Source organism: Thunnus thynnus, chromosome 13 (assembly GCF_963924715.1).
Source record: "Thunnus thynnus chromosome 13, fThuThy2.1, whole genome shotgun sequence".
NCBI lineage: Eukaryota > Metazoa > Chordata > Actinopteri > Scombriformes > Scombridae > Thunnus > Thunnus thynnus.
The window spans coordinates 6,172,777-6,199,350 of record NC_089529.1 but is presented as its reverse complement, the minus strand read 5'-3'; the positions used below and the strand labels follow the sequence as shown (position 1 = coordinate 6,199,350).

Sequence of the window (26,574 nt, the reverse complement as noted above, 5' to 3'; positions counted from 1 at the left end):
AGCCCTGTCCATTAGGTCACTCTATGATTCCAAGTGGTGAGTGTTTGAGGACTGGTGCAGGCTGGATGAAGTCATTCCTTTTCAGTGTTCAGTATTGATGATTCTGTCATTTTGCAGAGTTTGTTGGAAAAAGGAAAAGCGTTTTCCACTATCAAAGCTTATCTATAGCTGCTATCTTGACTTGCCATGTGGGCTTTGACCATCACAAAGTGGGTCAACACCCGCTGGTGTGTCACTTTTATGAAGGGTGCATGTAGGAAATTGCCTTTGTTGAGATCAATGGCGCCATCATGGGATCTGCCTAATGTCCTGGAAACTATCTGACAGACACCTTTTGAACCCCTAGAGCAGGTGGATATGAAAATGGTGTCTTTAAAGACTGTACTGCTAATTGCCCTAACCTCTGCAAAGAGTGGGTGAAATTCATGCTCTTATCTGTAAATGATGCTTGCCTGCACCTTGCACCTGACAGTTTGAGTGTGTGTCTACATCGTAACCCAGCCTTTATTCCTAAAGTGGTAGGTCCTTGCTGAAATCTTTCAACCTCCCCGCCATTTGTTTCTACAGAACAGGAACAGCTACATAATCTGTCTCCTGTCCAGACTATACAGATATATGTGGAACAGAGAATTTCAGGGCAAAACCTCACAGGGGAAAGCCGGTTTCAAAACAGCGGCTTTCCCAATGGACAGTGGGGACTATTGCTCTTGCTTACTAGCAGAGGCTTACATCCTCCAGCGGGTTTGCAGGCACACTCTTCTAGAGGTTTGGTATCATCATGGGCACTTTTCAGGGGACATCTGTGTGGCCACTAGCTGGTCTACACCTCTTACTTTTGCTAGGTTCTACAGCCTAGATGTTACAGCACCCTTGTTGGCTTACTCAGTACTGAGTGTGGGGGTAACTGATAGTGAGGACTACGAGAATAAGCCTGATGCTAGGGCTGTTTCCTATAATGGGCTCATGAAACAATCCGGGAGTCAGTATATCCCATAGAGAGACGCATAACGAATGCTATGAAAGAGAACTTTAGGTTATTTACATAACCCTGGTTCTCTGAGGAGCATCAGTGAGTGTTTCACCGGACCACCCTCCTTGCCGGTGTGAAGTGATGAGGAGGTGGGTTAAGTTTGAATGGTAAATGAAATATCAGCCCTTTATATAGGGGGCGGGCTGGTGGCCTCCTATGACATACACGTCATCAAGGCCAGCCAATTGGCTGGTGTAATGCAATGAAAGACTTCTGTTGTTCCATAGTGAGAAACTCACTCATGCTACTTAGAGAACCAGGGTTATGGCTGATTAACATTAGCTTCCTTGCTGGAGGGATATTTGTTTCCCAGGTAATGTATCAAATACAGCTGCTGTACCAATAAATGATTAAGTTAAGCTATGCAAACCTACATCATTTACAAGATGACAAAGACTTTTGGTAATGCCAGGATGCAATTTTAAAGCAGCCTCAATTTGTTTTTTGCTATTGTGGGGGCAGCAGAACAAGCTGTAAACACGACATTGACATATTATTACCCCATAAAGCAAACACAAGACTATTTATACATCCAGCAGATATGGTGCACCATTAGCATTCATTTCAAGTCTTGTTTCAAGTACAATACTCATCCTTTTGTTAGATTGGTTTTGGTCTCATTCCACTGAGGGAAATATCTACGTCTTTACCAGCTAAATGCTAACTTTGCCTGTTTGCAGCTTGGTGCTGAACAGGTAGTGTACAATGGGTTTATCAGAGCTTGTTTGCTGAAAACAGCTGCCTGCTGACACCAAAAAAACAGAGAACCAAAACAGTGAAGTTGCAGGTTAGAAAGCCAAAACAATGAGCTGAAAGACACTAAAACGCTCCATAGAGCTGATGGAAACTGTAGAGTCGGGTTATACAAGGTACCTCTTCCACATTACACATCATCTTTTGATTCATTGTTAATATAAAAATATTTATAAGTGCCACTTTAATTTAATGAACATTATATGATTGATCTGTTAACTCAGTGGTACTTCAATTTTTCGTTATCTCCTAAAAAAGTTTGCCGCAAAACAGACCAAATTTATTTATGTTTAGAATTGAGGATAAATATGCCCCTTCTGCACATTCCCTCTTATTGTTCAATGATTTGTCATTTTTTAACACTGTAAAATTCCTGCTTCTTAAAAGTACTCGAGGTGATTTCTTTGAATCTGAGAATTCCAACACAGCTCCAGGTAATGCACCGACACACAGCAGTACTTGCTGATTCAGCTGTTAACACGCTCAGATGGTTTAGTGGGCAATTCCTTTGCAAATGGCATATCAAAAACACAGGTATCTTACACTGTTAACCATATTTAATTGAGCGAACAACTGTAAAAATACTCGAGGAGACTAGAGGAGGTAAAGCCTTCAAGAGAACTGCTTGCAAAAAATACAGTCAACTTTAGTCAAACTTAATTCTTTGGATTGCTTTGAAACATTTTTTCAGCTCTTTGAAACTGAACCTCGGCCAATTTTCTCCAAGACTGTACATCATTGTTATAATAGGTATGACTACTGCCAAGTCACCTATGGTTTTGTTTTCAACCTGACAGGTATTAGGTAACTGCTCAACAGAACCACCTACAATGTTTTTTCACCCCCCACCCACCCCCCCTCCCTTCTGGCTCCTCTGCTGTGTTACGGGGTCTACAGGACTCGCTCCGCCACAAATGCTAATGGACTATAATTACCAAATACATTAGTCCTGAGTGCAGCCCACATGCATTCAAAACAAGTGGAAGGGGGTGCCGCAGGAACTGCTGGGTGTCAACAGCTTGGTGATGAACAAGAAAAAGAGACTCCAGCAGTGAGCTGACTCATAGCAACTGAAAACTGCTCAATCAATGGGACTGTGTGGTTAAGAAGGAGAGTTGCATAATATCACAACACTTCAGGGTGCATGGACAACTTCTTGCTATTATCATCCATGGCAGGTAGCAAATCACAACTGAAAACATCAAGTGCATATTGGTGACCAGAGAGAGCCTAGCTGAATGGATGACTGAATTTAGATGCAAAATGTCATCAAGATATTATGTTAAAACAAAAAAGGAGTAAAGGTCTTACCATTGCAGTGTGATTGAGGAGCTGCTCATCAGTAGTCATGGCTAACAAGTACTCCTGGAGGATACCCTGTGCCTGGAAAACACATCACAGGTTGGTAACAAGGTCAACTTCTGCCGCATTCCGAAAATGCAGCGTGCACAGAAACACAGATAATCTCACAGGCCAGATAACTGTCAAAGAAACTTCCCGAGACATACTACCCTAAGAGGTTACATAAGGGATACATTCAGTTATAAATGAGGCCTGGTTCCCTTACCACTCTTCATCTCCATCTCAGCATCAAACTGAACTGTGGAATGTTGGAAAAATCATTCAAAATTATAAACAAACTGAAGAGCGCTTCCACTAAAGTCCTACGGGAGAGACGTACCTCAGGTTACATAAGCACAAGGAGGTGGGGAACACAGATAAGACTACATAGAGGCTAAATGGGCTGAGTTTGGCCAAATGGAGCTTTTACAGTGCTGAAGACACAGTCCAGAGCCCTGGCCCACCATCCATCTCATAGCACCCCAAATGTTTATGCTGGGGAACATCCTAGGACGATTTGTACAGTCAGTAGTGCATGACATACCGTTTTGATTTCTAAATATAACTTTCACTTCCTGGGGTAGAGAGTTCATTGAATCTCAGTGGACCTGGCCATGAACTCTGTGTGCGTGTGAAGAATGAGGACTAAAGCTGAAATGTGAACAGCACCTGCTACTTAGCCTTTCAAATATGCTGGTTCAAGGCTCAGATCTAATACGGCCACAGAGGAATACATTGTGTGTCCAGTCGCTCGTTAGCTTCCCATGATTTTACAGTAGTGTCAACATGAAGCTGTATGTCATCACTGCAGTTAAGCTCATATGTCAACATGACATGAGAGTCACCAACTTAAGTCTACTACACTAATCCTTACTTTTTAGGAAGATAGTGACTGATGGTGCGCCATGTTGTAGGTAGAGCAATGACACTTACAGCTCTCAAAGAGGTTTTGTAAATTGTGATTTTTCCCCGTTTTATCAGCCTCAGAGCAGTCCTGCCTAGGAAGTTGGCTCATCATAAAATCCAGAAGCAGTCCTGAAATAGTGTAGTTACAACATATCCAATCTAGACGGTGCACAGCAGAGTTGTTGGTCTAACCTTGTTATGAATACACACCACATCCACCACTCACTGTGACAGCTGCCGCAAGCAGTAGCAGGTTTGTATTTTTTCAAAGACCAACAAAGCATTTTGCTGTTTAGTGAATGAATATGCACGGCCTTGTGTAAAGCATTTCCATTAAAGTAGGCCTATCTCTAATTTCAGACTATTTCAAGTTGAGGAGCTGGAGGTGAAAAACTACTGCAGAAAACACATCTGAGTGGTGTTGCTAAAAGACAGGTAATGCTCTATGATGGTATTCTGCTGGATGGAGGTGCTGCAGCGTGTGCCTGAAGGGCATCCCAGGCAAAATGGCTCAGTGCTGCTACTGCCCCCCAATGTTTGTTGACACGTACTGCTCCACCTGACCATTTCGTTCTCCCTCACATACAACAACACTCAGTGGGTACAGATGGGAGCATGAAATCCTTCCTCAGTGACAAGTCGACTGATGTAATTTTATTGTCAGATCAGCAGCCTCAGGCCTCGCCGGCTAGACCTGAAGGGAACAAGGAAGGCAGTGCTTTGCAGGGACTGTCTTGTTCAATCGCGTCTACAGATGGGAAACTCCTGGCTGACGGCATGCTCATAATCCTTGAGATTTCTCTTAATTAATAATTCATCACAGTTGAGAGAGAGAGAGAGAGAGAGAAAGAGAGAGAGAGAGAGAAAGAGAGAGAGAGAAAGAGAAAGAGAGAGCGAAAGAGCCCATACACATCACAAAATGGATAGCATCTCTTCCTCTCCCAATCAGTCTGCAGGGAGCCAGTGTGGCACTGTGCTTCTGGCAGATGGCAGGGCTGGGCTTTGGCCCCGAGCCCAGCAGAAAGCAGGTGGGACGAGGAAAAACATGCTCATCTCACAGAGAAACGGGTAAAGACAGAGAGAGACAGAGGCAAAGAATAAAGTGTTGAGTAAATTTTACTCTCACTATTACATTCAAATTACCTCATACTGAATATTTTATCAAAAGAAAAGAAAACAGACTAGAAGTCTCAAAGGAAAGCAGACTAAAACATGGTTTCTACACAACCAACCTTGTTGAATCTATTTGATATTTAACCTACAAAGTCAATAACGCAGTCATCACAGCACAAATACCAACACTACAAAATAAATACCTAAAATGTCACTTAGCCACACCTCCACCTTTAACAACAATGTCTATACATTATCAGATGTGGCCTGTTTTGTTTATCTGACCTGCATGCTTTTCTTGGTGTGTGTGTGTGTGTGTGTGTGTGTGTGTGTGTGTGTGTGTGTGTGCGTGCGTCACTCACGATGGCACGGGCCTCTGCGATGAAGAAGAGTTCAGTGAGCGCTCTGTGTAGAGGCAGCAGCACAGTGATACTGGTGGGATCCTGGCTCAGGCTGTTTTCCATAGACATAAAGAGCTGCCACAGAGGTCGCAGCAGCGTCAGCTCACAGGCTCTGGAGTGCACACGAATCAATAGTTAGACAGACCCACAGATGTACACAGGCAAAACACGACAATAGAGAGTTTGATTTTGAGAAAAGCAAACTAAAGCTGTGGCTGAAACAGAAACAATGGTAGCCTTGGTTGTTCAAATTGATGTGGGGATAGAGCACAATAAATAAATACATAAATAAAAGAAAATGAATATTTGTAGGATGTTGTTAATACTGATAAGTGCAGTATCATGACACACATTTTTACAGTGGTCTGAGATGCTCTCTGCACTTTTCCATTGAGAAGTATAGACCGCTATGTATGCAAGTTCAGTTAAACAACATTTTATATTTAATGATGTGTGTTTGCTATCTGTGTGAGCACTACCTTCTCATAAATTGTATCATGTTGTCAATGTGACCACATGGTAGCTGAATCAGTCTGCCACGCATGCAAATATCAAAACACATCCTGTGCCTCATTTCCGTGGTGACTACCTGGACATAAAAGCTTTTATGCAAACCCTGGAGTCACAGAACACACTGCTGAGGTAAAATGTGTACTGGTGGATGAACCCAAGTGAGAATGATAATGTACATTACTTTGGATGTCTCAACATGACAAGATAAAGCCGCAGTCTTAAAAGCCCTAACATATCCATTACTAAATAAGCAACAATCGAAGTTAAAAATAAAATCTTTAGGTGTTATTTAGAGTTTAACACTACAAAACTCAGCTAATCTGCTTCACCAGGACTGCGTGGGTGTGGTTTCCTCAGAAATGATTAACAGTGACCAACCAACTTTAAGCCAGTGCCAAGAGCACAGAGAAAAAAAAAAGAAAAACAGAAATCTCAAATGTTAAATAACCAAAACCATTCCAACTTTGGCAGAAATAACAGTGTGTTCATGTATACAGTGCTCAAACTAAGAAGCCGATTGAGAAAAAAGCCCTTAAATGGATTTAACTGATGGCAGAAATAGTCTGTGTAGCATTGATAATAATCAGAAGGAAAAAGACAGAATTCTATAAGCAAGACTGAACTCTTACGTCTGGGATTGACACTGCAGGAGGCGGAGCAACAAGTGAATGGCTTTGAGTCTCTGGTTCCCAGTCTGGCGACAGGCCACGCCCACCTGCCACTCCCAGATGTCAGACAGTGGCAGGTGACAGAGCACTTGGTCATCGGCTAACATTTGCTTCAGTATCTCAAAACCTGATTAAAGACAAGAAAGAGTGCACAGAAGCTGACAACCTGACTAATCTAAGGAATCATTTTGAGATTATTCTGCATTGTACTAAGCAGTTGGAGTTACTCCCCAAAAGGAACTGTGAAGACGGTTCGCACAAACATACGACAAGTGTGCGTCTGTACCTGTCTGGAAGCGTCCCCTGTGACCTCCTGTAACGGTGAACTTGTAGCCCCACTCTGTGTTGCTCATGTCTGACATAAACCTGTAGTACAGGGTATCACCTGAAAGAAACCCGAACAGAGTAGACATGCTGGTAAACATGATTTCAACATTAATTTGACAGTCAAATGATTTCAAATGCACGCACACAGATGCCTACACTTGGAGTAGAAAATTAACAAAAGACTTTTATAAATGTTCCTCACCGGGGATCTCAAAATCAGACCATTTCTGAGGAGAGCCACTGAAGTTGTGGAGATCCTGGAGGAAATCGCTGCTGCTGGACATGATGAGCTCATCACAGCCTTCCTCTGTGTAGCAGCGGGAGTCAAATTTTACTGACAGGTAGATGGCCCCTGGGATGTGCACCTTATCCTGAAGAGAGAGGAAAATGGGAAACAAACAACATTTGCATATCATACGGGCGTAAATGAGCTCAAAATGTAAAACATCATTGCATACATAACCCTAACCTTAATCTTAATAAAGATCAGTGACCTTCAGTTATGGTGGCTGATGATTAAAAGAAGGAAACAAACAAGAAGATAAACAAAAAAGGCGGTTTACCCACCTCAAAGTTGGTGTTGTTGTCATACGGGTGTTTGGATTCCCTGATCTGCACAGCCATCCCTGGCTCCTCCATGAACTGGCAAGCAGTGAGAGACAGGCTGCACAGCATACTCTGGCTGCAACCCTTTAGCACCCTCTGGAGAATCTGATTGGTAATACACATAACACCTCCAATGTATTTCATATGTGCAAATCACATTTTGTCCCCTTTCCATACATGACAAACTCTCATTTACCAACAGCAACACAACACAACAACTCCACATGCTCCTCCCTTTTTGCCCACCTTCTCCCAGAGCGGCTTCTCCTCCAGCTGCATTAACATGTCCAGGATGTAGGCCATGTGTGAGGCACCGTTCAGCTCCAGGGCCTCCTCGCTCAACGCCGCCTCTGCAGGCCAGTCCGCTAGCAGTGAGGCCAGCACGTGGCGGGCGTACAGTGTGGCGATGGCCTGGTTGACCTTCACCAGGTATTGACGAACTGCCCGATTGCTGCGCACATCCAATTCTTTGTGCAAGAGAGCTGAGCTTTTGGTACGCCTCTGTTTCGCATAGCTGAGCTGCAAGTCAGTCTCTGAATTGGTGATGAGTTTCTGGGCTACTACATTGATCTCCTCTGTGGCCTTTTCACAGTGACTGGGTTTAGACTGTGGGAGGAGGGAGGTGACAGGGATAAATCAGAGTATTGACATTGCCTCCAAACTATTTTTCATTGTATTTTATCTCTTCTTGTCATAGATAGTAATGTTAGTATTTGTAATGTCCCAAGCAGCCATTCTTAAGTTGTGTTTTTTGACATTGCAACAGCTAAACAAAGCAGTGACTGAACACCTCTGTGTAATGTAGTTGTCAATTTATAACATATGCCATTTGAGAGCACATCCTTATACAACTCACCACGCAGGACACCACAATCATGTCAGTGTCCACGGCCTTGGTGTTCCTCTCCTCAGAGCGCGGCCGCCTGGTAGGTTGCCACTTCTGAGCCAATGTACGGATTGTCTCATCTGTTTTTATCTCCTCTCCATCAAATCTGGAAAAAACACAAAGGAACAACACATAACAGAGAGGTAGTATTTGATTGTACAATATGACCTTTACCATGGTGGATCATATGAAGAGAGTAAATTGAAAAGAAATTCTTAATGCTGACCTCTTCTGCACCTCCAGGAAGAAGGAGTCAGTTCTCTTCATCTGTAACTCATACATGGCTCGCAGGATGGGCATAGGGGCATTTAAGGCATCGTGGGTGATCTGCATTTGAAAGAGGAACTTTAGATTACTACATCTTACTTTATCTTGCTAAATGTATTATGAGTGGTATTGTATCCTTCATCACCTGGAAGCAAATCTTTGTCTCCTCATCGAGACCCTCTAGGGGGTCGGGCTTGTTGATGTCTGTGTCGTCAGCGCAGCTGCTGGAGTGATCCGAGTCGTGCTCCTTATCCTGTTCTCTTTGGTCTCGCTCAGGGTCCTGGGCCATGGAATGGATCTCCCTCTTGGAGGAGTACAGCATGATGGAGAGAATCTCTAGATCTCGCAGCAACCATAGCTTGCTGAAGCCTGTCCCCTTGCTGCACTTCCTCACTAGCAGCTGGGTCAATCCTGACTGCTGGATGGCCTCCTGAGCTTGCTCCACTCCATGCTTCTACACAAGAGGATGACATTGAATGAGAAAACTACCTCTGGAGTCATTTTACATCATCTACGCCAGTTACTCCTAGCCTAGATCCAGATACAGATGTCCACATCTCAAATTTTCGCGTGGTCATGAAATACATCATACTAAGGGCTGAATTTCATTTTCACCAAACACTGGGCCAGTGGACCTACCCTGGCCCCTCACCAGACTAAAGAGGAATAAATCAACTACTGTTTGTTTGTTTAAAACCTACACACTCTTTGGTCACAATGACACACAACAAAGCACCACTGAGGCACTGATGCATGGTGTGTTGATGACAATAATATTTGTAATGTTGTAAAGTTGCATCAGATGCTTGCATATTTCAGGGCAGGTACCTTCAGTGTGTTGTAGAGACCTTTAAGAGCCAAGGACAGAACCCAGGAAGCCTCCACAGCATCAGGAGAGCCATTGTCCTGGCTGGTCTGCAGCAGGTGACTGATGATGGAGGTGAAGTTGCTCAGGTAGCGGCTGAGCAGGGTCTTTGGGGAGCCCTGGTCCTCAGACTGCCCTGGGAGGCCGGCTGTAGTGGAATCCTGAGACTGGATGAGTTGGTAGTCCTTCACTATGAAAGAGGGGGAAGCACAGAGGGTTAATTCCATGTTTATTTCTGAACACTGGCAATGCTGTTCAGGTGCTACTACTGCACTAACCTGTTTTCCTCTTGCGTGTCTTAACATCCACCACTGCAGCGTGGTTCTTCTCTGTGAAGTGTTTCAGCAGGATCATGTTGTGCTGTTCATTGGCGTTGTCGATGAACACTGTCTGGGTGCCCACACACAGCACCTGGCAGGCACACAGAGGAGTCATGACTTGGCTTAGAGTCAGGGAGCACACTCAGATTATACCATGGTATAAGCGTTTACAGTGCACAACTCTATACAGTAGTATGTACTTCTACCTACCTCAGGGAAGCCCACCAGCACCAGCAGGGTGAAGAGGTTGGTGCGTTTCAGAGTTTGTGGCAGCTGCTGAACGCAATGATCGGTGAAGGCAGCGATGACTGTGCTCCACTCAGGACAAGCATTCAGGCTGTGTAAAATATCTGCCACCGTGCACGCCCAGTCCAGACCAATACGACTGCAAAACACAAAAAATAAAGATAAAAGACTATTTAGAGTTCAAAATAGCAATAACAGCTGATGGGTGGCAAATGTTTCAACAGTTATCAATAGCACAAAAACAACTGCAAACATCTAAAGAAATACCTTTCTTTCAATTAAGATTTCAGAGGTAAAAGATACGACCAGTATCTCCAGTTCTACATCTGTTAGTACATGATTTATTACACTATGGTGGAGTTAATGGGATAAATGGATCTATCCATCTTAACTACAATATCTTCCTTGGTACCTGTCTAAACAAACGGCCCCCAGGCTGAAGAGCAGCTGAGTGGTCTTCCAGCCCTGAGTGTCAGAAGTGGCTGCCTCTCCTTGTGTCAGCATCTCATATTTGTCAGCCAGGGCCTCTGTGACGGCAGTGTCGGCCTCCATTGGAGGGATTCTGAGCAGCAGCTGGCCCAGTAGTCCCAGGGTGAGGTGGTAGGTCTCGTTAAGAGAGCCAGCATTGGAAATGACTGCCCTGAAAAGCTGGGGCAGGATGGAGCTCAGACTGGGCAGAGACAAGGTGCTGCCCTGAGGATACAAAAAAGACAGTGTGCATATTTTAGTGTACGTCAACAAAGTCACTACTTAATATTACATGTCACATAGAATCTTAATCCTAAAAACTGGTCTTTAGTTTCACATACTGGTTTGGCTGGTGGCAACATGGCAGCTAGAAGTCCCAGGATCCTCTCTCTGGAGCACTCTGAGAACACATGCTCCTGGAGGGGAATCTGGGGCAGCCTCTCATCTGGCTCCTTGACGATGTCTGATGTTGGAGAGTTGACTGTTCCTGGACCAGACTCTGAGGCTGAGAATGGTAAAAAAACCAAGATTAATCCAGACAGCTATGTGCTAGTCATAACCACTAATGAACCATTCAGTCTGATGGAGGTAGTCTCAGTACTTACGTCGGACCACAGGAGAGAGAGGGTCCTCGCTGGACACAGAAGGCGTCTGGCTGAGGCTGGGAGAGTCCAGGGTGTCTTGGGTAACAAGCTTCCTTTTCTCCCACTCTCCAATGCTTGGGGGTGACAACATCTCTGTAGGAGCAGGGGGAGGAGATCCCACCTCCTTTGCCTTCTTTTCCTTTCCTGATGGTTTACTCTAGTAGTGAGAGGATGACAATAATTCAGTGCACTGACAGCCTGAACAGTATGAGCTCCTGAACTACTAAATACTGTGTTGCCACTGTAATGATCCAACCCCACAACAGTGATCATACAGCCTTCATATTTTCTTATAACATGAGTGTTGTTCCTCACCTTGTCTCTGGGAGATGACGGGGAGCAGATCGCTGCAGTGCTGCCAGGGAGAGAGGAGGTGTCAGTGGCCGTACTGAGCTCCTGGGAGGACTCGGGAGAGACTGGACAAATCTCGCTATCAGAAGCTGATTCATTGGATGACAGCAGAGCAAGCAATGCTGAGGAACGTAGCCCTATGTGGAGAACAGCGCCAGAAAGGACAAAAGATTAACAAATATAGATTAGCAGAATTTGAGATACCATGTGACACCTGTGTAATTTTGAAAAATGCTTATAACCAAAGTGTGGTTATAAGATGCATAGTTGTACCAGAGTTCATCAAATATATGTGTGAAAATGAAATGACAGAGGAAACATATCTCTCCCATGTCCAATTTTGCATTTTAAGTAATATTTTGGTTTAGATTTACCTTTGCCAGTCTGCCCTTTCAACAAGCAATCAGTGATGAGCTGGGAACAACATGTCTGCAGGGCCGAGGCCTGGTTCAAGGTGCTGCTGTCCAAAGACTCTCCATCTATCTGCTTCTCACTGCTCAGCTCTGAAGTGTAGAGGGCCAAAGCAGCAAACAGCAACCAGGAGTAGTTGTGGATGTAGGGCTGGATCAGGCGGTGACGGTCACTGATTCGAATGGTCACCATGGGGAAAACTGTGATCCGATGGGTGGGCAGGTGGCTGGAGGTGGAATTGTTAAACAATAATTGAGTTCTTCACTCATTGGTAAACCACTGAAATCCAAGTATGTGGCAACAGTATTAGTTTTAAAATGTGTACCTGTCGGGATATTTCTTTGCATTGTAACAACCGAAGCACAGGTCAAAGTCTTCACACACATTGCAGTTGATCCTGCTGCCTACAATGAGCCCCTGGCAATGATCACAGGCGTACTCCATGTTCACCATCTCATGGTCATCCTCATGGCCCTCAGGCTTGGCGCCACCTGGTTAAAAACACAGACTGATGCTTTTATTGGTGCAACTACCCTCTGTTACTCTAAATGCTGGGCTAACAGTTCCCTCAGTGTGACTGTTCATATAGTATAGTGGATTGTATGAGCTCACTGAGGAAACAGGTCTTGCAGAGGTCCATATCCATGCACTGCAGACATCGGTAGCGGTGCCAAGGTGCCATCCTCTCACAGCCATCACAGGAGATCACAACATTGAGCAGGTCACAATAGCGTGCAATAAACATGTGCATCTGTGGATAGAACCAGGCTAATTATTACAATTATACATAAAGTACAGTATTAACATCAACTGATAAAATGATAAAACTGATAACTTTCACACCACTGCTTAGCAAACCTTTGCAAAGATCCTGCCTCAATCATCTGCTTAACAAATGTTTACTTTACAGCTTACCAAACTTACATCTTACATTTTTTTAGATTGGGCCAAATTCCTACAGGAAATAGATATTATAGTATCTACCGCAATATTCACCATTTTTGTGTATATGTGTTTGTGTGGGTTTGTCTAGTTTAACACAACCAGGGAGATCATATTTTTAATTCCATATCAAAACCTGGCACACCTGGCCTACATCACCCACAATACTTGTCTGCGGGCAGTTCAGCCAGACATTCAAGTTATGCTAGTAGTGGCTAATGTAGCCTCAAGCAGAGATGCGGAGCAGGCTACAGAGGTCTGGTAACCTCACTTCTTTCTAACTCAACCCCCCCAGATTTTTTTCATTAATTCAAACCTGTCTTCAACCCCAACCGATGCTGACTCAGGTGACATCCCTTGAGTCAATTTATCAGATTTCATACACTCCTTCTGGAGCCACAAAAAGCTTTCTACAACTTTTTTTCACATATTATGCAGCAGTACTCTCCAACACCTGTAAACAGACTATGATGTGTAAAAACTTGAAGTTTCCCTTTAAAATATTAGAATGTGACACTTTCATAACCTTGACAACAGATGTTAAACATATCCATTAATATTACAACATCTCTCTTTACTAAATGGCAAGTTGTCATTAAATGTGTAACCTGCAGGACTGTATCTGCTGTATTATTGGGTTGTACAGGGAAGAAAACGGAGAGCAGCGAAGCACTTGGGGCCAGTCAGGTTAAACATTGATTGAAACCATTTTTCCCCAGACAGCTGAGTAATGAGACAATTTTTCTTGTTTGCTAATGATTGCATTGTCTTTTATGCACTGTGATGTACCTTTCTTCTGTCCTCCATGGAGTCCTCTTCATCGATTTTGTCATACCACTTCTCAAACATCCCGTCCATACACTCATCCATCCACTCCTGGTTCTTCTTGTAGTCTGCAATTTCATCCTCCTCTGTCCATTGACTGAAGATCAATTTAAACCACAAAAGTAATCAGTCAAGCTATTTCAGTGGCTGGGACACAGATCTCGTAAGAGATTTTAAAAGGACTCATGAAGCATAAAGCAGTTGCGACTTCTTGTAAAAATGGAATTTGTGTCTTTTGCTAGCCTTCGCAATTATTATCAATAAGCAAAGCCTATCTGCGGAGCACGTCTAAAAGACCTTTTTAAAGTAATTGCTAAAATTGTGTAAAAGAACACAACAGAGGTCTACAGCTCCACTGGGCAGTGTCTTATTTTTTGATATGGGTCTAATATTACCTGATAGCAATGTCATGAACACTAATGTTCTCCTGGGACATGCTGAGCAGGAGGTCAGGAAGCTTGATGTTCAGGAAGAGAGGAAGGTCGTGTACCTCCCAGCTCATGTCTAGAAGATGCAACAAGCAGGTCTGCACACAAGACAGGGCTGGTAGCAGGGCTCTGGGGAGAGGTGATGAGGGTCAGTTTACATCACTGCGTGCAGACTTGTGACTTGACCATTGAATATAGTCAGTGGGTTGTGAGCTTACTTCTCATTGAGGCTACTAAATCCTTGTACAGCCTCAACCAGCATGAGCACCAGCTGATGGTAGGAGCGCCTCACTTCTTCTCCTAGCTTCTGCCCACTGTCTGACAACTGTGAGAAATAACTGAAAAAGGCAAAGCAAAAAAAATAAATATTGAGTGAAATGCTACTGCGCAGTTATATGTCAGCATGTTCACATGTGTAGAAATGGAATCTAAACCTGTTTGCCTCTCAAATTTGATCTGATATTCATATACGCATCTTAAACAGTCAAATTGATATTGGTGAATATTAACAATAATCTCCAAAGAGACACAAATTTAGCCAGAGCAGATTAACTGAAAACATTTTCTACATGAGTACCTGGTGAAGTCTTTCTGACATGCTAGCAGTTCCTGTAGGAACAGGATGCAGGGGGCTTGGAAGAGGTGGGGCTTTCCCAGGGAATGCAAACACTGCTGAACCATCTCCAGGACCTTGCACACACTCACAGCCTGGGCTTTGTTCAGCGATAAGGTCTGCAGAATGCTGCAGGAAGAAGAATCAGATTATTTAACCCTGTATGGTAAGAGTTACACAAATGACAATTACAAAATGCAAACAAGTCTTATTCTGCATCAACGAATAGAAAACTGCAGGTCAGTCACCTTGCCGTTGTGAGAGCCTGGTCCCGTATAAAGTTTAAGATGTGTTTGAGTATTGGGTAACGATCCTTGACGGAGGGGGTCATGCGGGGCTCTTCTATAGAGCGGCAGGACAGGAGGCGGAGGCGTGCCCGGCTGAATGGGGCCTTACGGGGGAAGGCGGAAGGAGAGGCTGGCTCCCCCGGCTGAGATGAGAGACTCTCTGTGGAGCCTCTGTTACCCCGCCTGCTGTGCCCACAGGAAGCTGAGTTTTGGACTTGAGAACTGGAGGGCTGGCTCTGTCCTGCCTTGGCCTCACCGCCCTCATCAGACCCTGACGTCTGAGGTCCGAGCGAGGAACTGGCTTGGAAGTCCCCTTCTGATATTGAACTTGAGCGAAGGAGTGGAGTATTGCTGCCCTCTGCAGATTTGGAAGAGTCACTGTCCTGGCACGGTACTCCACAAGGGGAAAATCTGAACAGCAAGAGGCTCTTCTCAATGCACATCTCAGCTAAAGAGAAAGAAAAGATCACAAGTCATCAAAAGAATATTACGATAATAACAGAACATTGGCATTACTTTAGCTGGAGTCCTACTCACCTAGTGTCTCCATAGTAACCTCATCAGAACCTCCTTCCTTCTCATCAGAAACAGTCATTTTGCCAACTAAGTATCTCTGCTTCATCTCCAACTGACAGAAAAAAGAACCCAACAGTTCAGTGACATGATCATATATAAATTCAGCAGCAGATAATCAACAGATATAAATCCTGTCAGTAATACTCACCATCCATGTTCTGATGCTGTCTGCCAGTGAATACGCCTGCACAAAGTCTTCACTGAGACATGACTTGCAGTCCTGATTAACTACCCATACATAAACAAAACAAAAGAGAGAAAACCACTGTGTGAGTCAACAAAGTCAATATACCATGCAAAATGATCATGAAATAAAGCAAGAAACTTTTGCTTTATGACCACTGATTATAGCCAAGCATTACCAAAGGTTTTCAGGGCATGATTGAGGGCTGGTGTGTGGTATACCATGGCCGCCCAAATGGCATTCACAGCTTGGTCTGTCTTTGACCCAGCGGCTATCTCATTCCTCATTGACTGTTTTCTACAGGACTGCATGAGGGTCCTCATCAGCTCTGTTGCACTGTCTGTTGGTTCCTGGGAAGGGTTCCAACGGGCAAAGTCCTCCAGGAAGCTCATTAACTCATCAAGAGTCCATGTATTTGTCTACCACACAGAAAAACCATAAAGTGTTAGAACATTATCTGATAACTGAAGTCATTATTAAACAATGAGATAACGTGAGCCTGAGAATGCGACTTGTACATGACTGGATTAAGCAGAATTAACCATACCTGGACTGTGGCTGTTTTTGTCCGATCCACGTCTCTTGTTTCACACAACCCGTGTCGCAGGATGGGTTTCCACAGAGGCGAAGACTGAACATGGGACATATTCCCTGGTGGAAGCTCTTTTAAAGTGCGGATTTCTGGAATAGACAGCAACCCAAAAATATCAGCATTCAATAAATCATTAAGGCTCTAAAAAATGCTTGAGTGAAATTGTAATTCTTGAGCGAACAGTCTCACCATGAGGGGATTTCAGTGCCAGGTTTCTGGAGGCAAGACGACCCATCAAGCGAGCTACTAGCAGCTGCAGGTCTGACATCCAAGAAATGGTGATGTCTGGCAGACCCAGGGCTGTCACTGTGAACTTGTAACCCCACTCATTATTACTGCTATCAGAGTGGAAGAGGAACTGGAGCTGAGGGCCTGCGTCAAAAGTCACCTTCTAAAATGAAGCAAAGAAAAACAATATCCATGTAAAGGCAATAAGAAACAACAGTGTTTAATATGTGGAAATCCAGTGGTTTCCCGTTTCCTACCTTTGGCCACTTCTCAGTTCCAACCTTCATGTCATAGCGGACTTTTCCACCTCTAGAATCTGTGAATTCTAGGTAGTCGTATCTATGAATATGAAAAGCATAGAGGATGGGTGATTAAAATCCTCACTGGGGATTTAAAAAAAAAAATCTAAATATCTAATATTTTACATTAGTCACCTCTTTTCTGTCTCACAGCGTTCGTCAAACTCCACCTCAAAGGAGGTAGCACCAGGACAGGCAAAGATGCTGGTCTCATGGCGGCTATTCTCATAGTTGTGAGGGGACTCCATGTTCCAGGTCCTCAGCACCACAGGCTGCTGGGGTTGGTGCCAGCTCTCTTGATCCACCTGTCAGTGACAGCGTATGCAGTTAATACTTGTTGCAGTGGTGTTACTGTACTTTACAGCCCTATACACCCCAAATACTGGTCTGCATTTTCACTTCTACATTCATACTCATACAGTGGGATGGGAGGCTGAATAAATCTTAGAGCACTGTAACACAACGACAAACTGACCTTGGAAAAGATGTCTCCAGTGTCACTGGCTAGACTTTTGAGTAGTTCGACCAGAGAGGAGAAACTCCTCAGCAGCAGACTGTGAGGGATGTCCAAAGGGCACAGCTCCAGGAGGAAGACCATCTGCCAGGACCAGAACAAACATTACATTCATTCAGCATGTTCAACTTTACAACTGCACAAAAAGGCGATTCAAACATCACAAGATTGTATTACCAGTTGCCTGAAGACTGTGGCAAGGATGGAGCTGCCTAGTTTGTTAGTGATTTCAGCACCAGTGTATCTCTCCAGCAGGGAACCAAGTATAGTCTTGATGCTTCCCAAGAACTGATCCACATCTATTGAGAGAGCAGGGTGAAATGAATCATTTAGACATTCTGAAAGCATATCCTTTTGTCTGCTTATTAAAGATGAATGCTAGTCTTGTGTGCACCGCATCATTATGCAACAAGATGTAATTCAAACATTCTTTGATCTCTTGGACTCCAACACTTGAGTGATCACTGTGTGCTCTCCTAATGAACACACAGAATCTGCCCTTTAAAAAAAGAAGCTGTTGGAATGTCATTTTTTTGTCAGTAATGTAATATTGTCACCATGTCTCACATTTTAGTAGGATGTCTCTGGCCAGGTCCATGGCAACAGGGGTGGAGGCTCCTCCTTTGAGCTGCAGGTAGCACCAGGAGAGCAGACTGCCCTGCAGAGCCCAGAACAAGGACAGCAACACCGTCCTGCTGGCTCCACCACTCTCATCCACCATCATAACCTCACACTGAGAGATGACAGACAGCTGAATATTAGTAGATAGAAACAAGTGATTTCACTTAATTTTCAGTGGAAAAATGAAACAAGCGAGGGATGGTGATAAAGAGTAAATAATATTATTCAATAGGCCATTAGCTTGCTTTGTTATTTCCATCATTAATCTGTGTGTGTGTGTGTGTCTGGTCTGACTTAGCCTACTTTCAGGGACACATTTCAGACTCAAGACCAGTTAACTGGGGACAGCTTATCCAAGTAGGGACAAAAGCCGTGTCCCCAAATGTGTGGGCCTGTCATAGGCTACTTTCGGGGACAAATTTCTGACTTCAAACTAGTTAATTGGGGACGGCTTGTCCAACAGGGGACAAAAGTCATGTCCCCATTTGGTAAAACATTGATTTATGGGTCAGTGGTTAAACTTATGGTTAGGGTTAGGGTTAGTCTCCAGGAAAATTAATATTAGTGTATGTAATGTCCCCAAAAGTGACCTATGACAACATGTATGTGTGTGTGTGTGTGTGTGTGTGTGCGCGGTCTCACCTCTCTTGTTGCTACCAACAGCAGCGTCTCCATCACTGACAGTATAGGGCTGATGTCAAAGTCTGAGGGAGCTCCTTTAGGCGGGAGCAGGAGAAGGCCACTTGGATCCTGGTCACTGCGTGGAGAAAACAGCTGCTGCTAATCCACTGTGATCTAGATGTGTATGAGAACATGATGATGTGTTTGTATATCTACAGTATGCTTACCTGAAGTAATTACAGAGTGATTCAAATGTCACCTTCACTGACTCTGGCTGATCTTCTTCTGTAATATTTTTCTGCAAAAGATAAAAATCAAAATTAAAGTTAAAGTTAAAACTGAAATGAACCCACTCACCATCATGTTTACTCACCATCATGTGGAAGAGCTTGTCCCGTCTGACGTGTTTATCAGGAAAGAAAACAGCTGCTCCATTGAGAATGGCCTTGACTGCTTCCCTGCGCAGAGCATTTTCCACTAATGTCTCACCCTCTGGACCATCCACAACTGAAACATAAACATCGCTGATATTGTCACTACATAGATTTTCACAAAAATTGTTACAAATCAACTAAGCACTGCCCAAGAAGTCATAGCATGAAAAGCTGAAAGGTTCTTACCGTGGCAGAGGTGAGTGTACAGTTCCCAGACGGCCCTAACAGAGTCATTCAGAGGCTCTGCACTGCTGGACGTGGATGGGCAAGCTGCTGCTGCTGCTGTGGCTCCCTCATTTGGCCCTCTACTCTCTTCTGGCCCCCCTAGCTCCAATGGGTTGGGCAGCATGGGGAAACAGTTCTGCATCAACTGGAGCAGAAGAACTCTGCTCTTCAACACGTCCTCTCCCTCACTGAGACACAGACAATTACAGGTGAGCCCTTCATACGTCTGGATGTTTCCCACTTACGGACCACTGAGCCTGATCGCGTCAAAAATGGTCATTATTGCTGTAGTAATGGCTGCAGTGAACGTGTGGATACAAAAAACAGCAGTGACTGTACTACTACTCACATCGTCCGGAGTTTACTGTAGAAGTTCCAGAAGAGATTCAAGTTGAGACCACTGAAGTCAAGAAGATACTTCTGCTTGAAGTGAGAGGCATCCTGCAGAAATGCAGAGAGCGGAAAACTCGAAGACAGTCTTCAACAATAAAACAGGACAACCCATGTTATGTTCTTGCTACAAAATTTCACCCACAACAGTTCAGCAGTGCTGTTTAGGGAGATTTTGCAATGTCCTCTGATGGCTACAAGTGATCAGGCTTACTTACCATAAATAAATGAATGAATGAATGAAGGAATGAGTAAAGAAACAAACATAAACAAGTTAGTTAGTTTACCAAATTGAGGAAACAAGACCATAGTGAAGATATTAGCATAGTCTATCTCATACCAGAGTTTAGTATGTTTAATGCTAATAATTCTCAAATGTCACAAAATAGAAGTTTCTACTTGTCCTCCATCTCTCTTGCTGGTGTAGTTTAATGTGAGATCATTTTAAAGTGATTGATCTTTCTTTTATTCCACCATCAGCCATTGTCACCATTAGTCCTTGTGTAGTGTTGTGCCATAAAACAATTCAAATATAACATGCTTACACACAATATACTGTATAATGCAATGTATAGAATAGAAGCTAAGCTTGCCATGTTTTCAGGTATAGATTCATGGTAACCATATTAATGTATACTAATATCATATATATGTATACATATATATAGATCTGATATTTAAATAATTAGCTACCATATCTCGTGTAAGCTGTTGGATGAAGAATAGGGTCTTGTTTAGTAGACAAAGGCCAGTGACAGCATCACGGTCGAAGTTCTCTCCCTCTGGACTGAGGTCATCCAGGTCTCCCAGCCTCTCTGCCCCAGGGCAAAGGTAGCCACTGAAGCTGAGGGACTGCACCCCAAGGCGCTCAGCAGAGTCCTGCCTGGTGCACAGGAATTTCACCATCAGGAACTGGAAAGACAAGGACACATAGGAAGAAAAGTTGTGGTGACTCGTTAATGTCCTTTAACTACTTAGTGAGTAGCAGGAGTATTTTTATTTTCATTTTGGAAGTCCTGAATGCTAAATAACAAAATGTCTGGTGGCATAAAAGCATAATGTAAGTAAGACAACACTGTTATGGAGTCATTGGTTGAGCTACAAAACACAAAAGTTAAATAACGAGGTTCAAATATGTAAATATAGAATAAAGGAAAAAAATATGTTTTAGTTTGAAGTGAATGCAGTGTGTACCTTTGCAACACGACACTGTTGCAGCTTGATCTCAACATCATTCCAGTCATCCTCAAGCTCAAACCAGCCAATCGGCTCATCCTCGGACTGTGCTGGAATCCTCACACTGCGGGTCAGGTGACAGCATGGTGTGTCAGCCATTCACATAAACAACTAAGGAAGGCCCCCATACTGCTGAGGGGTATCCATAACACAGAAAAACTAACTATACTACTGCCTAGCACTGTCTTATTAGAGTACATGGTTAATTGCGGTGCTACATTGACCTGCATGTAATACATTTAGCCACATGTACTCTTCAACACCAGTACTTTTATTTGGTAATCACAGCTGTCATCTCTTATAAAGGGTTCATTGGCTTGTTTATCAAGATCATAAGCACATTGAAATATCAGGAGTAATAATTCTCACACAGCTACTTACTTGTCTTGTACAAACTCTTTGTAGTCCTTGTGGTCCCACGCGTCATACTTTTTGAACCTCTTGAAATGTTTCTCAGCATCAAAAGGGTCTTCCTCCTTGTACGCAAACACCAAGCCGCATTTTGCTCCAATGGCTCCTTTTCGCACCTTATCACACAAAACAGCGAATAAGGGTTACATACGGTAAGGCTCCATCGCTGTCGCTGTTATCAACTTTGTCAGTAAAATGGTGAGATCAAATGGAGCCTCACTTTGATCTTCATCTGAGTGACCTGGAAGTTGCTCTGGTCCTCTGTTGACAGGATCACACTGGCCTTCTTTCTGCCGCTTTCGGTGAGAAAACCTACAAAGCAACAAAAGCATCCAGTTACACTTGAGGGCATGTTCATAGTTAAGCCAAAGCTGCATTGAGATTTTCTTGTTGAATGAGGATTTTTTGACTTGTACCGTCTCCAGTGGAGGATTCTGTGAGCATGTTCTCTGGTCCTGATTTCTCCTCTTTACTCTTTACATCACAAGCCTGTAAGTGCAGCTGGAGGGACTTCCCTGTAATGAGACATAAATAATTATGACATTTGCTATGACACCACAAATAATAATTTGATCATTTGCCATGCAGGTTATAACTCATTCTTATATTGGGAGGCAATAATCACCACACTGCACAGCAACTTTGTAACAGATTTATCATGTCATCTCCTCCCTGAACTTTCTCTTCTAGATCATTGACTTCAGATGTCCTCATGTGAATAAGAGTAAAGGAGGACTGGTCACATTACCATTGCGATAGAGTAGTCGTAGCCTAACGGAGGCCATAGAGGTGATGAGGGAGGAGGCCTTGTACTCGGCCTCTAAATGGTCGCTGATGCAGGACAGGGCCTGGAGCACTTTTGCTACACTGCCTCTGGCCAGAGCGAAGGCCAGGAGGGTTAGTTCTGCATCAGGGCTCACACAGCAGCTACATAGGAACAAAGACACAAACACAAGTTAGTTTTGGGGTGTTTTTAGGCATAGAGTGCCAAGGTTTTTTTGTTTTTTTGCCATCTAAGTATAAAAATCAATTTTCATACATGGTCATAATTTTCAAATATACACTCATTGACTCTGAAACTCTGAGAATATATCTGTGACTACACTTGGTTTTAAGTGCAATCGATACAAAGCTGAATGTAAAAGAGTGAAAAAGACCCAGAATTATCAATCCTGAAACATTTCACACCTGCTGAGCTTCTGAACTAGCATGTACCAACTTTAACATTTGTTTTTCATCTACCAATTCTCCAGTATAATGGAATTCAAATTAACGCTACATCCAAATACTCATCACCGCAATGAATCAATACTTTGATTTTAGCCTGTTTTCATTGCGATGACGTCAGCATTATGAGCTCAGTGTGGCATTGACAGGTGAGTGTGCTGATGCAATCCCGGCAGGTCATTACTCTGCTATCCTGAGAAGAAATCCATCCACCTCCTCCAGTATATTCAAAGAGAAGAACTTGGGGAACTCTGTGGATGATGGTGTTAGGGCCAACGGTGGCATGTGCCGTAAGGCTTTTCTAGAGAGAGAAACAGAGAAGAGAGAAACACAAAAAAAGAGAGAAAAGAGACAAAGAGAGAGAGACAGACACACACAAAAAAAAACACCTCTCAGAACCCAAGCACTGGACAAATCGCCACGACTGACTCACTGCAATAAGAATTGAAACATACAATAGTAGTGGTGTGTCTTACTGTGTGCTCTGGAGGACAGTCTGAGCAAGTGCAGGGTTGGTCTCCATGGAGGCGGTGACCAAGGAGGTGAGGAGAGACAGGTACCAGATGGCTGAAGCATCCGAAACAGACACCTCTTTACTCTTGGTAATCTGATATCCTAGCGTCTTTAAGCCATGAATCCGTGTGTCACATCCGTCGCTCAGGCACCGCTTGATGTTGATTTGGATGTCTGGGGTTTGGTGATGAGACAATGTGGTTAGCAGAGTGATGGAATACATGCGAAAATGCCATAACCCTCTGAGAATTACATGACGATGAGGATGTTGATTACCGGAGCCACAAAAAACCCCAACAAACTTTCACTTTTACTTATAACCATTAGAAGGTAATGCAAAGCTGAATGATGAATTTCTCTTTGCTCATTGTGATCTAGAAGATAATTCACACTCACAAAGTACATTATCATTTAAAAAATACAGCGCTGTGACCGATTCAGCATGTAGTTAGAGCCACAAACTACAGTGCTGCATTTGTCACCATCATCTAAACCTCTGCTAATATTTGGCTGTCGGTTCTTGCTTGCCTCAATAGATTCTCAATTGATGTTATTCTCATTGATATGTCTCCTGGAAAAAACTGAGTTTGTGAGTTTTAGCCTAGTTCCTGTGTGGCTAGATCCCTGGATTGGATCCCTGGATGCTAGCTGGATTTATTCCTAGGCTTGTGGCAGCATGCATGTGTGAATCCAAAAGTGAAAGTCAAATAGTTATGAACTTAGGGGATGCTCCTCTGTAGTTCACACCCTGCTCTGTCTTTATCAGAGGGGTGCAAACGAGAAAAACAGTTTCTCTACAGTGACGCTAAATGATAAATGAACACTCAACTAATCAGACAGACTGACAGATGGTGACTCACAGGGGTGTGTGATGTTGGCATTCTCCAAGAGTGCTACATAGCCTGTGACATTGCTGGGGATGCGGATATCTCTGATCTCCTGCAGGGAACGCCGGTTTTTCCCCACAGCAACCGAAACCAGCTGAGGCATGTAGCTGTGGTCATTAGAAGCCACGGCAATGGCCAGACGTCTCAAAACCACATCTGGTTTCATTTTTAACCTGGAAACAGAAAAGATACAAGGTTCCACCTTTAAAATCGATCATATATGCAGGGTCCAAAAACCCTGCAATTCAGGCACAAAAACAGGCACACATGACAATCAGCTGCAAAGCCTTGAGTCACATATTACAGAGCAGACGCCCTTGCCTTATCCAGTGTGAGCGTGCACTGCCGTCCGACTGCCAGAAAGATGCAGTTTCGCCATTTGTCATCTTGTAAATATCAGCAACATTGGATGAAGCTTCTATTGTGCTGTAGCACTGTGTGACCACCTTGACCTTGTCCACCTCTGGATCACGGTCCAACTCTGCTCTGTACTGAATATCTAAATCTGAAAGAAACAAATGCAGATTAGGACAACTGTCTGAAAGTTGTGTGGCAGGGGGAGAGAGATGCGCTGCTTAATATGTCTTCAGTGTTTCCATACTGTATGCTTTAAATCTAACGGAGAACATTCACAACCACTTATTCTGCACATCCTGAGCTGTGGTACTCACCTTTCTCCTTCTGCAAGAGGAATTCCAAGTAGTCCTGGACCACACTGGACCTCATGGTGCAGATGCTGTTGTAGCCCTCTAAAATAGGGAAAGGGATGGCACTGCTGGGAATACGATTCCTGTGTAAGTATTTGAGGATCTTAGAGGCATGCGCCCCTAACCGGTCTTTGGTTTTGGAGAATATGTCAACAAAACCTGTGGAAACAATAAGAGCAAAGTGCAATATTGATATTAAGGGTAAACTCATCTGCCACCTGTTGACAATTCCTTTTCAAATAAAGTTACTCATGTTCATTCCAGTAAAGAAATTCATCCATCTCATACCTGGGGTTAGGGAGCACGCTTGTAGCTGTCTTATCACATGACTCAGCTCTCCCTGTAGATTAGCTCCATTGGAGTTCTTCAGAGCAATCAGCATGCTCTCTACATCCACCACCCCATCCCCCTCTGCATCAAACTGTCCGAAGGCCTGACATGGGGACAAAGACAGTACACATTGTGACGTTTTATGTCTCTTCCCTGTGCACCATTACAAACATGTTACAAATGATGGGGCAACAGTTGGTATTCTTCTATATTCTCTGCCTCTAGTGTTTATTATTGAGTTATATATATATATATGTCCTTTTAACAACTTTTGCAAAGAAAGGGGCAGGTTATAGGTCAAACTCTGAATGCTCTTGCGGGTGGGTTTTTTAATGAACTAATGCTGTGTGTGGTATCTAAAGCATAGCAGTGGCATTCCATGTCTAGCCACACAAAGCTAAATGCAGACTAAAGTGCACATTCATTGGTTAACCCATTCATCTGTGACCTTTGGTTAAACAACAAATGTCAGCCAACAGACAACAAAGGAGCATGTTTTGCCACAAGAGGCCAAAAGTAAAACCCCACTGACAATAAACCTGACAAACAAAGGTGACAATGACAGCTCATTTTTTGATTCACTGTTTACCACTAAGACTAGTAAACAGATTACATGATATCATGTCTGCCCCTCTCATGATCTCACAAATCACTCATCATAAAACGACAAGCCAGCAGCTATAATCTATCCTCCTACCTGTGACAGACATGACAAGGATAGACATGGCATTTTAAATCACTTGTGGGTTTGATTTTTCTCTGGCTTTCACATTTTATACCTCTTCACACTCATCTCTCGGGGCATCTCTACTCTCCAACATCTCACAAAACTGTTCCACATTGACAGACTCTTCTCCTCGGTTTAACCGGTCCTCCAGCCACCGGACCAGGACACCCTCATTCCCGGCCAGGACAGACTCCTGAATGGCGACCCCTGAGTCGCTAATACGAGCAGCTGCTTCTCTCAGTTTCACTTGCTCTAAGAGGACACCGGGGCTGGGTGGTCCACCGGTGTGCACTGGCAGGCTATTCGATCCTCTTCCGCTTCTCCCAGAACCGGAGCCTCCACCGCCTCCGACACCGACGCCTGTGGCCGCAGAGGCCGGACTGTCTTCCGCGAAGCCGGGGCTCTCCGTTTCTACGTCCTCCTCGTCGCCGCTGCCTCCGCCGCAGCCACTCTCTGCGTTCCCCATGTTTGTTTCACCGACCTAGGGCTTCTCCAAAGAATCTCTGCGGCCTACAGGGTGTCAGTTTTGAAACGGTTGCACCGGTCTGTACACAGACCTGTCTAACCTACAGCTAGAGCCTTGCTGTTCACTCTACTACCGCATTGACGTACTGTACGTCAACTTGGCTGAAACGTCCGTT

The 26,574-nt window shown here is 43.9% G+C and overlaps 1 protein-coding gene across 1 annotated transcript in view; it reads right to left on the bottom strand.

The window, feature by feature from the left end:
• Positions 1-26,536, bottom strand: part of zzef1 (zinc finger, ZZ-type with EF hand domain 1) — a 34,486-nt gene extending 7,950 nt beyond the window's left edge. The window contains exons 1-53 of the mRNA XM_067607464.1: positions 25,986-26,536; positions 25,165-25,309; positions 24,841-25,035; positions 24,491-24,674; positions 24,143-24,342; positions 23,246-23,456; positions 22,954-23,070; positions 22,291-22,469; positions 21,959-22,057; positions 21,763-21,854; positions 21,513-21,658; positions 21,090-21,195; positions 20,589-20,807; positions 19,855-19,946; positions 19,467-19,693; positions 19,220-19,353; positions 19,074-19,144; positions 18,868-18,982; positions 18,172-18,337; positions 17,782-17,903; positions 17,566-17,688; positions 17,226-17,395; positions 17,049-17,130; positions 16,753-16,954; positions 16,519-16,652; positions 16,150-16,390; positions 15,936-16,015; positions 15,749-15,839; positions 15,173-15,659; positions 14,889-15,053; positions 14,530-14,649; positions 14,279-14,440; positions 13,848-13,980; positions 12,729-12,867; positions 12,442-12,607; positions 12,080-12,342; positions 11,670-11,842; positions 11,316-11,511; positions 11,052-11,215; positions 10,655-10,935; positions 10,207-10,381; positions 9,955-10,087; positions 9,640-9,866; positions 8,957-9,265; positions 8,771-8,871; positions 8,515-8,650; positions 7,905-8,264; positions 7,620-7,763; positions 7,255-7,423; positions 7,012-7,110; positions 6,687-6,852; positions 5,506-5,656; positions 3,095-3,166 (exon numbers count right to left, since the gene is read on the bottom strand). Of these exons, the coding sequence (XP_067463565.1) occupies positions 3,095-3,166; positions 5,506-5,656; positions 6,687-6,852; positions 7,012-7,110; positions 7,255-7,423; positions 7,620-7,763; positions 7,905-8,264; positions 8,515-8,650; positions 8,771-8,871; positions 8,957-9,265; positions 9,640-9,866; positions 9,955-10,087; positions 10,207-10,381; positions 10,655-10,935; positions 11,052-11,215; positions 11,316-11,511; positions 11,670-11,842; positions 12,080-12,342; positions 12,442-12,607; positions 12,729-12,867; positions 13,848-13,980; positions 14,279-14,440; positions 14,530-14,649; positions 14,889-15,053; positions 15,173-15,659; positions 15,749-15,839; positions 15,936-16,015; positions 16,150-16,390; positions 16,519-16,652; positions 16,753-16,954; positions 17,049-17,130; positions 17,226-17,395; positions 17,566-17,688; positions 17,782-17,903; positions 18,172-18,337; positions 18,868-18,982; positions 19,074-19,144; positions 19,220-19,353; positions 19,467-19,693; positions 19,855-19,946; positions 20,589-20,807; positions 21,090-21,195; positions 21,513-21,658; positions 21,763-21,854; positions 21,959-22,057; positions 22,291-22,469; positions 22,954-23,070; positions 23,246-23,456; positions 24,143-24,342; positions 24,491-24,674; positions 24,841-25,035; positions 25,165-25,309; positions 25,986-26,399 (9,048 nt within the window). The 5' untranslated portion in view covers positions 26,400-26,536. The remainder of the gene's footprint in view (positions 1-3,094; positions 3,167-5,505; positions 5,657-6,686; positions 6,853-7,011; positions 7,111-7,254; positions 7,424-7,619; positions 7,764-7,904; positions 8,265-8,514; positions 8,651-8,770; positions 8,872-8,956; positions 9,266-9,639; positions 9,867-9,954; positions 10,088-10,206; positions 10,382-10,654; positions 10,936-11,051; positions 11,216-11,315; positions 11,512-11,669; positions 11,843-12,079; positions 12,343-12,441; positions 12,608-12,728; positions 12,868-13,847; positions 13,981-14,278; positions 14,441-14,529; positions 14,650-14,888; positions 15,054-15,172; positions 15,660-15,748; positions 15,840-15,935; positions 16,016-16,149; positions 16,391-16,518; positions 16,653-16,752; positions 16,955-17,048; positions 17,131-17,225; positions 17,396-17,565; positions 17,689-17,781; positions 17,904-18,171; positions 18,338-18,867; positions 18,983-19,073; positions 19,145-19,219; positions 19,354-19,466; positions 19,694-19,854; positions 19,947-20,588; positions 20,808-21,089; positions 21,196-21,512; positions 21,659-21,762; positions 21,855-21,958; positions 22,058-22,290; positions 22,470-22,953; positions 23,071-23,245; positions 23,457-24,142; positions 24,343-24,490; positions 24,675-24,840; positions 25,036-25,164; positions 25,310-25,985) is intronic.
• Between the last annotated feature and the right edge of the window lie 38 nt (positions 26,537-26,574).